This window comes from Fibroporia radiculosa (genome assembly GCF_000313525.1).
Source record: "Fibroporia radiculosa TFFH 294 genomic supercontigs, scaffold225, whole genome shotgun sequence".
Classification (NCBI taxonomy): domain Eukaryota; kingdom Fungi; phylum Basidiomycota; class Agaricomycetes; order Polyporales; family Fibroporiaceae; genus Fibroporia; species Fibroporia radiculosa.
Genome location: NW_012133535.1, coordinates 1 through 9,102, shown reverse-complemented (window position 1 = coordinate 9,102; position 9,102 = coordinate 1). Strand labels below are relative to the sequence as shown.

The window sequence follows — 9,102 nt, the reverse complement described above, 5'->3', positions numbered from 1 at the left end:
TCATCTAAGCGCTGTAGATAAGATAGACGCCATGAAATTCTGTGACAGTTACTACTTGACATCTGCTGATGCGCCAAGCATCTTTCTGACCCAGACATATACAAGGTGAAATACACAGTATGCCCCTGTGCGACTCTGCTCACACCTTGTCATATCAACCCTCTCACTCGTTAAAGTCATTCGTTCAAAATGCATTCGATCACGTCAAAAATACTCACTACTGCTGTCCTCTTCGCGCGCTGTGAGTCTCTCGTTCGATCCTCTTTTTCTCCAGTCTCAACCAATTCGCCGTGACGCATGTTATGTAAGACGTTACTGCTAGCAGCCCTTATTTTGACACATCGGGATACGACGTCCAGACGCTGGGCGTCGGAGCCGATGGTGCTACAACATACATCTTTTCTCCGGATACGAGCTCGACGTTACTGCCAGCGGGAGAAGAATTCGGCTTCGGCGGACCTGGTCTGTGCTCATATGCGCTCGTCTGCCGGTATCTACATTGATGCGTTGAGTGCTGCTGCAGCTACTGTTGTTATCGGCGCATCTACTTTGGGAATAACATACATTGCCACCATCAACAGTATCGCCTATATGGAGAACTGTGGTATCACCAATGGCGTTGGTGTCTGTACTGACATTTTGGAGTATGGGACCCCGGGAGCGATGTTCCTCACTACTACCGGCTTTTTCACCCAGACGTTTTCGACCAGCCCGGTCCAAGGCGGCGCTCCCACTGCTGTGACTACTACTTCCACCGGTGTGTCCACTGGGGTCACCACAAGTTCGGCGGCTTCGTCTTCCGCTTCTACAACCACCACCACCACCCAGAACAAGACCAGCGATGGCGTGAAATCCATGTTCACCCCTTTCTCTCTGATGTTGTGGGGGTCCATATTCGCTTTTCTCATGGTCTTGTGACAATATCGATGTGTGAAAGCCTCATCGGACAGTTGTTTCGTGACTTGGGTTCCAGTCGCGTATTTCTCAAGAGCTCCTTTGTTGTATTGGTGTGTCTTGTGATGACTATTGCGTGGTCACTGTATTTCATATATCGTTCTTTTTCAGTAATCGGTAATATCGAAGTCGCAACTTCCCAGATTGATCAACGAGTTAGGTATTAAGATAGTACAGCGACACAACGGGTATAGCTACAATGAACGCAGCAAAATCTCGAGCAACTATCATCTTTTCCGAGATGGCACGCCTCGGGCGACGGGGGACAAAGCGACAATCCAACATGACGCCCACAGCGCGTAGAGCGCCGCTATAGCGTGTCCGCCGTCACAGACAACGTCGCGAAGAAGCCCGAGGGCGTGAAAGCACGAGCCTGTCTTCTGATCATATTGTACATAACGTATCCTGCGGTGTTGCGAGTCCACTCATCAGAAAACAAATCCAGCACAGATGCGCACGCCGGAGTGCTCCACAAATATTTATCACCTTCGATCTGTGCCAGGGCATCTGAGCGTTCGCCTATCGAGTGATCAAAAGGTATTAGATCATGTCAGATACATCATACCATGCGCGCATGCGATCTACATGAAATGGGGACAACACGGATGCTGTAGGTCGTCGGCGTGCAATGCGGCCGAATAGGCGAAACTAGGACGATTGGGCATCCACACCGGCCAGCAACTGCTTGATGAGATCAATCGCCTTTTCGGCCTACGGCCAACAGATGAACGGCGAGGGATGGATACAGCTGCAGGACATACTGGATCTGTGTGCGTTACGCATCTGCGGGCAGTATACCTCGCTGCCCCGGATATAAAGGACCAGATGAATTACGAGCCTTACGAATATCAGGCTTGGACACCGTCCTGGCCCAGCTGCTAGAATCTGCAAGAAATCGTCCTCATAAATAATGGGGGAGAAGTTGAGTGCCAAACTGACAGGCAAGATCATGGCCATTGATGTTGACCACTCTAGCTCCTCAAAGCGTTCTGAATTGAATCTGACAGGTTCAAAATGCAATGCGGGGACCCTCTTCATCGTCCCTTGTAATATAAGAAGCGCGCGTGTTGCGTTAAGTTGGGTCTGCATGTTTGTCATGTCATGATGTGAGTAAGTCCGAACAGAAAAGCGCATATATGCAGTCCTCTCTGCTCACCAGAAGAACCACATCCACTGACTTCTCATGGACCATCTGTCTATAACCGATTCGTCCATCGATTAGGTCTGAGCCCGTATTCGACTACGCGTGCGACTATGCATGCCTTCGCTTCTACTCTCCTTTCCGACGATTGCTCGTGCGCTATCCCGGTGCTTCCCCGCCTGCGATCTGGAGAATGAACGAGGTTGATGCATGGAACGGCAGTTGACATGCACCGTGCAGAGAGGTGTCAGGGTATTCACAGGCACGTCTGGATATATGGGAGGTGACCGCTTCCGAGTCGAGTTGCTGTCGTCACAGCGGTGGCAACCAGCAGCGCATGAGTGCAGGCAGCCCCGATGGATGAACGTCTTCGTCTGCCAGTGCGGCCCCTCAGTTCCGCTGGGTAGGGTACATCGCAAGTTGATCGTATGGGCGCCATGCTGAGCCAGTTAAAGACGGGAGATGAGCCTGGTTGCTCTTGATAGACTGCTGTGTGGGCCGACCCGAGGTATATCTGCGCGTTCCCCTTCCTGCAACGATAGTTTGCAATTGCCATCCGTGTGGCATCATTACAACACATATGAGAAGTGTCGTATAGATAAGCTTTTAGTTTTCTGCGCTTGGGATCGACGTCCACTAAGCTTTGTTTAAACTATTCTGTGAGCAAGTCAGGTTGTTTGTGAGGACTTGATGATCTGTTTGCTGTCCAGTCTCCGTAGCGACCTTGCCAGGGGACATATCAACACGGTGGCGCCATGAATCTCGAGTCAGATCGTGGGCGTCCCGCGCGACATGTCCAACCTTGGCGAGTGTAGCAATTAATTCGCATCGGCGTTGTCATTCAGTGCCTGTTCTTCCCGTATATGCTTCACACTCGCATAGGTGACCTCGACCCTTGGTCCTTGTTCTCTGCGCGGTGTCCATCTTGTGTTCGCCCGCAACACAGTGACTACCGCTGTGACATGAGTTCCAATTTTGACAGTTGCAACTTGACATTTTGCTGATCCGCCCAGCAAGTCCATGGCCGCCCAGACTCGTGCAAGACAAATCGGAATGCATATAAGAAAGATGTGTCCCCGTGCACTGACTCTGCTCGCATCTTGTCGTACCAACCCTCCCACTCGTTAAAGTCACTCGTTCAAAATGCATTCGGTCGCGTCGAAAATACTTATTGCTGCCGGCCTCCTCGCAAGCTGTGAGTCTCTGTTGGTCCTCGTTCTCTCTGCTCTCTCAACCAATCTATCGCGACTTGATGTTAGATGTTGCTGCCGACAGCCCTTTTCTGATCACGTCGGGGTTCGCCTCCGTCCAAACGCTCGGCGTCGGACCCGACGGTGCTACAACATACATCTTTTATCAAAGTACGACTGGCCCGACGCAAGATGATCCCGGCCCCGACGGACCTAGTCTGTGTTCACATTCGCTCGTCTACCGGTTTCCACATTGACCCGTCGAGTGCTGCTGCAGTGACTGTTGCTATCGGCGCGTCTACTATGAGGGGGTCATACGTTGACCCCACCGACAGCATCGTTGTGATCGAGAACTGCGGCATCACCAATGGCGTTGGCGTCTGCGCCGAAATTATCGAAAACGGAGTCCCGGGATCGGTAACCTTTACTACCACTGAATATGAAACCCAGACGTTTTCGACCACTGCGGTCCAGGGCGGTGCTCCCACGGCCGTGACTACTACCTCCACCAGTGTGTCAACCGGCGTCAGCACAACCTCTACGGCTTCGTCTTCTGCTTCTACGACCACCACGACCCAGAACAAGACCAGCGATGGTGTGAAAACCACGTTCACCTCTTTCTCTCTGATGATGTGGGGTTCTGCAGTCACTATTCTCATGGTCTTGTGAAAATGTGGATGTGTAACAGCCTTCTCGTCGGACACCTATTTCGCTTGGGTTCCAGTCACATATTTCTCAAGGGCTCCTTTGTTGTACTGATGTGTTCTGTGATTGCTATTGCGTGGTCATCGTGGTCATTATAGTTCATATACATATACTGTTCTTTTTACGGTAACCAGCAACATCGAAGTCGCAATTTCCCAGATTGATCTATTCAAGTAAAAGAGTAAGATAGTACAGTGACACAACAGGTATAGCTACAATGAACCCAGCAAAATACCAACCACATATCATCTTTTCCGAGATGGGATGCCTCGGGCGACGGCGGACAAAGCGGAAATCCAATACGACACTCAGAGCGCGCAGCGCGCTGCTATGCCGCGTCCGCCACAACAGACAGCGTCGCGAGCAGCTTCTCCACGTCCGCCGAGCGCGGGGTGATCGTACAGTCAAACGGTCCCGGGTGGCTGTAATCAATCGCTTGAATCAGCGCCGCACAACAAGGCGGAACCGAGCGACACGCACCTGATAAGCTCCGCCGTATACGCGACATCCTCCTGCGCGTGAGGCCGTCCATTTGCACCCAATGGCGGGCCGACGTCGAAAGTTGCCAATATGCTAGCGACGAAGAGGAACAGCGTGTCATCTGCGATGATCTGCCCCGGACACACCCTGAGCGCGGCCAAACTTGTCAGCCGAAGATGAACACAGGAGAACGGCTGGGACATACGCACCGCCTGCCGTAGCCAAATGCAAATGCACGTGGATCAGGATTCCGCTCGCCATCCTGCTTCATGAGGTAGCGCTCTGGGACGACATCGAATGGATCTGGGTACAGATCAGGATCGTGCAGGATCGCCCTGGTCGCCAGAAGCATAATAGCAGCCCGTCAGTCGAGCGAAACGAAACCTATGAGTCGTGCGCACCAGCTGTTACCAATTACGGTAGCACCCGCGGGAATGTGGTATCCCTCATACACATCGTCTTGCATCAGCCTGTGCGGTAACGCTGCCGTGTCATCAGTCCACAGCGCAATGGACGGGGGCAGAGCGAGAGGGGGGACATACACATGGGCACGACGGGGTTCCAGCGATAAATTTCCTTGATGAGCGCGTCGACGTAGGGTAGTCTCTCCCTGTCTCCGAATGTGGGGAGCCGCCCTCGCCCGACGACGGCGTCTATCTCCGCCTGTGCAGCCTTCTGGACGTGAGGGAAGCGCGACATGATTAGGAAGAATGACTCGAGCGCAGAAACTGACTGCAATCAAGTAGGTTGAGCGTGAGGAGGCAATAATAAAATGAGAGTGGTGTGCGTACGGTATCAGAGCCGGCTGGTAAAGTGGTCAGCCACGTCTATGGGGGTGGTGGGGAGAACATGGCACACCTCCGTAGACGGACGCGACAACATTACGGTACAAGTCGTCTTCCTCGGGTGTCGGATTCGGGTTTCCCTCGATGAGTGTCGTCACTAGCGACGGCTTTGCCGTCCCATGGGCCTGCCAACCGGCGAGTATTTTTCTTCAGCTGTGTTGCGTTGTTGCAACAAAGGGTACCTACCACTTCGGCGCGGATGCGGTCATACTGGCGGTCACGCATGTCGAGGTACGTCCTGCGCATGTCGCGGGCGATGGCTTTGAAGCCCGCACCGGGGAACCAGTCAGGGATGTGGCGCACTGCGTAGGGTGGGGTGAGACAGTTGGATTACGGCAATGTGGGGAGACTCACGGGAGGGGAATATGTCGACGAGGAAGGCAGCGGGTGCAATGGGACGGCCAAAGTCGCGGTTGACGCGATCGGCGAGCTGGACCAGAGGGTCGTCGTGACCGGAGATGTTGTATGCATAAGTGATCTGGAAGACGATACTATCTACGAGCCTGCGACGGAATGAGCATCCGGAACAGAAGATGGGACAAGGATACAGACCAGCGGGTATGCTGCCGGAAATGTGCAGGAGAGTCGACAAGACGAGGGAGGAAGTGAATCATCTGGGAGGAAATGGAGGCTTGGAGGACAGGCTGAGTACGGGGACTGATGGCGGACTGCATGAGCTTGCGCCCTTGGCGGTGACGAGGGGTGTAGGGCTCGAGGGGGATGACGCGGTCGTAGCCGACGCTGAGAAAAAGTCAGGAAGGGGTCGGAAAGAGAGGGAGACAAGGCTGACAGGGTGCCAGCCATTGTGAGGACGGGGCGGTCGGAGTATATGGTGCTGCGTTTGTCGAGGAGGTCGGAGATGGTCTTGGGGGAGCTAAGGACGATGATGGATCGGCCGAGGACAGACAAATGCATTATATCGCCTGGGGAGAATGTGGATGAACGGAGCTGATTGAAACGTATGGGCAGGCAAGACATACCGTATTTCTTGGCCCATTGAGCAAAAGTGATCCATTCGCGACCGATGGGCATGTGGAGGGTGTTGCCGATGAGGGAAAGATTGCGGGGACCCGGGGGGAGGGGGGAGTTGGAGGATTTGACATGGCGGAAGATGGTGAGGACGCAGAGGAGGACAAGGGCGGCGAAGATGAGGAGAGACATGGGGGGTGGGAGGCAGGAGGCTGTGGGGGAGACGAGAAAGGAGAAGAGGATTTATAGGGAATGGGATGAGTGCGAAAGGAGACGAGGTGGGGCGAATGGCGTTGTGGGTGGGCGCAATCGCAGCCCGTCCCAGTATCAGATCGCACCGATTGCCTCCGGGTCTCCGTGCAAACCGCATCCGTCGTCGCCAGTGTCCACAGTGCAAGGCCCTCTAGGTGCCCGCGGCTTGGCTTACCACTCCCCCAGATCAATCTCGCGCACAATCGCGCCCACTGTGTCTGTGTCTGTGTCTGTGTCCGGCATTGAAGAAATATTGCATGACTGCCTCCATTCAAGCTGCAATTAAAACACATTACTCATCGGTCTCATGCTATGTCCTTGACGGCTGCACCCCCTCGGCGACTCTGTCCAGTCCGAGACGTGTCCATTTTTTTCTACACATCTGCGGCCGCTCGTTGCACAAGTGGACACTTCCCCACCGTAAACCTAATAAAACAACGGTCAATATTTCAATACCACTGGATGTCATTTTCCAAGGCCAACGTTGAGCCTGTTTGTTCCAAGAAAGACCATAAATGTCCGTCATCAGGGATGAGATTCGTCTCGGAAAGCCGCTACACTCGCTCGCTAATGATACGCCTTCTTCGCCCGGTCGATGTGTGCCCGCAGCTTCCGCTGTTTCTCCCGCAACGACGCCTTTTTCTTCCCCTTCACTGCCCCGCTCGCCATGATCATCATAATCGGCTTGTTCCGCGCCTTCTCCCGGTTCGTCGAGCTGCTCGCCGCCGCCTTGTTCTTCTTCCCCTTCAGCGACCCAAACTTTTCGCGCCCCTCTCGTCCCCGCTCAATCGACGCAATTCGCTCCGCATAGTCCGCCTTTGCTTTCTTCCGCGGCCCCAGGATGTCCATTTCAGACACAAACGCATCCTGGTCGGTGTTCCCCCCCTGCAGCGCCTTTTTGTTCGCCTCGAGCGCAGCCAACTTCCGCTTTGCTGACGACCCTCCCCCGCGCTCGACCGCCTGCGATGCCGCCTGGATGCGCAGGTCGTTCAACAACGCAAAATCCGCTGGAGTGAGAATCTGAGCGTGCGCTCTCGAGTAAGCAAGCGTGATCAGCCATCATATATCCTGGCGCTCTCACCTTGGTCGTCGCAAGTAAAGAGACGCGCGCAGCCTCGCTCGCTTCCGGCACTTCACCCTCGCCCTCTCCTTTTGCCTTACCCTTATCTTTGCCCGCCGCTTTGTCGCCCTCATCCTCGCTGTCGCTAATCTCCAGGTCTCCGTCGCTGTCCGAATCAACTTCCATCCACCCACCAGAGTCTGATGAGTCCTCCGACGAGTCCGACTCGACGTCCCAGTTGTTCCACCCAGCCTCGTCATCCTCTCCTTCGTCCCCTGATGCAACGCCTTCCTCCTCCCGCAGCTTCTTCAGATGGTCCTCAAGTAGCTATAGAAAGATCATGTATCGTCCTCATATATAGAATAAAGTTCACACTCACCACTAGACCCTCAATATCCACTGCCGCATCTGTACTGTGCCCAAACGGCAACGGCTGCTTCCCGCCCGCAACGCCCATGCTCGCCTCCTTCCCCCGCTCGCGCCGCTTCAGCATCCCCGGGTTCACCTCCCTGAACAGCTGCAGCAGCCCGCGCGCCGCGGCCGTGACCGCCTTGTCTCTGCTCTTCCGGTACGCGACCAGATCGCCGAGCAGGTCCTCCTCCATTGCCCACGGCTGCCGCCGGCACACCTCGCGGATCGCATTCAGCCCCGCCGCGACGACCTCGCTCCCGACGCCCGGGTGCACAAATTCCTGCGCGAGCTTCTGCACGACCGGCGCGAGCGCGTCCGGCGGCGTCAGATCGTGCGCCGACTGCGCGAGCGCGACGAGGATCGCGGGGATGCGCAGCTGGTGGTGCGCGAGGTACTTGACGATGTACGTGTAGAACCCGAGCACGCACAGCTTGTGCGCGCCCATCACGCGCGAGAGCAGCTGCATGAGCAGGATCTTGTGGTCCAGCGAGAACCGCTTGTCGTATCGGTTCAGGTTGTCGTACAGCTTTTCGCCGAATGTTTGTGGGTCGTTCAGGAGCTGCAGCGCGGGAAAGTTCGGCGTGTCTGATTCGGCTTTCCGTTTTTGTTTCTGTGTAGTGTTCGTAAAACTAAGAAAATACACAAGAAAAATAATACCCTACCGATTTGATCGACTTCAATGTCTTTTGCATCTTCTTCGTTCCGCTCCGCGTCTTCTTGTTGATCTCTCTACGGTGGTGCAGCGCCTTCACGTCCGGCTCCTGCTACTCGTCAGTCGCGCCTCTCAACCACGCCGCGCCGAGACGCACCTCCTCATCCTCATCGTCGCTGTCCTCCTTCTCCTCGTCGCTGCCCAAGAAAAAGTGCAGCGACGCGCTCTGGACCTTGACGACCGGATGGAAGCACCCCAGTGCGACAATCGCGACCGTCTTCGCGTCGTTCCTATCCCACCGTCAGCCCACACGCAGACCCGCACATAGCGCACGCACGCACCAGATGCCCTTGCGCCACAGCTCCTTCGCCAGCACGACAGCCCACAGCGCCTCCCCGCCGCTCTGCGCGGCGAGCCCGCCCTGCGCGTGCGCCGCGGGCGCG

The 9,102-nt window shown here is 55.2% G+C and overlaps 3 protein-coding genes across 3 annotated transcripts; 2 read left to right on the top strand and 1 right to left on the bottom strand.

Annotated features, from left to right (window-relative positions):
* Positions 1–189: 189 nt before the first annotated feature.
* FIBRA_08417 (uncharacterized protein) lies at positions 190–918 on the top strand (the record flags this gene model as incomplete). Its single annotated transcript, XM_012330068.1, has 3 exons — positions 190–241; positions 310–462; positions 524–918. 3 exons carry the CDS (start codon positions 190–192, stop codon positions 916–918), a joined length of 600 nt encoding a protein of 199 aa, XP_012185458.1.
* Positions 919–3,238: 2,320 nt separating this feature from the next.
* Positions 3,239–3,954, top strand: FIBRA_08416 (uncharacterized protein; the record flags this gene model as incomplete). Its single annotated transcript, XM_012330067.1, has 3 exons — positions 3,239–3,290; positions 3,355–3,501; positions 3,563–3,954. The coding sequence occupies 3 exons, from the start codon at positions 3,239–3,241 to the stop codon at positions 3,952–3,954; spliced, it is 591 nt and encodes a 196-aa protein (XP_012185457.1).
* Positions 3,955–4,318: 364 nt separating this feature from the next.
* Positions 4,319–6,476, bottom strand: FIBRA_08415 (uncharacterized protein; the record flags this gene model as incomplete). The annotated part of the gene is made up of 12 exons (XM_012330066.1): positions 4,319–4,412; positions 4,471–4,617; positions 4,680–4,805; positions 4,872–4,953; positions 5,013–5,202; positions 5,262–5,275; positions 5,329–5,440; positions 5,502–5,617; positions 5,670–5,818; positions 5,868–6,056; positions 6,106–6,238; positions 6,296–6,476. 12 exons carry the CDS (start codon positions 6,474–6,476, stop codon positions 4,319–4,321), a joined length of 1,533 nt encoding a protein of 510 aa, XP_012185456.1.
* Positions 6,477–9,102: the final 2,626 nt, after the last annotated feature.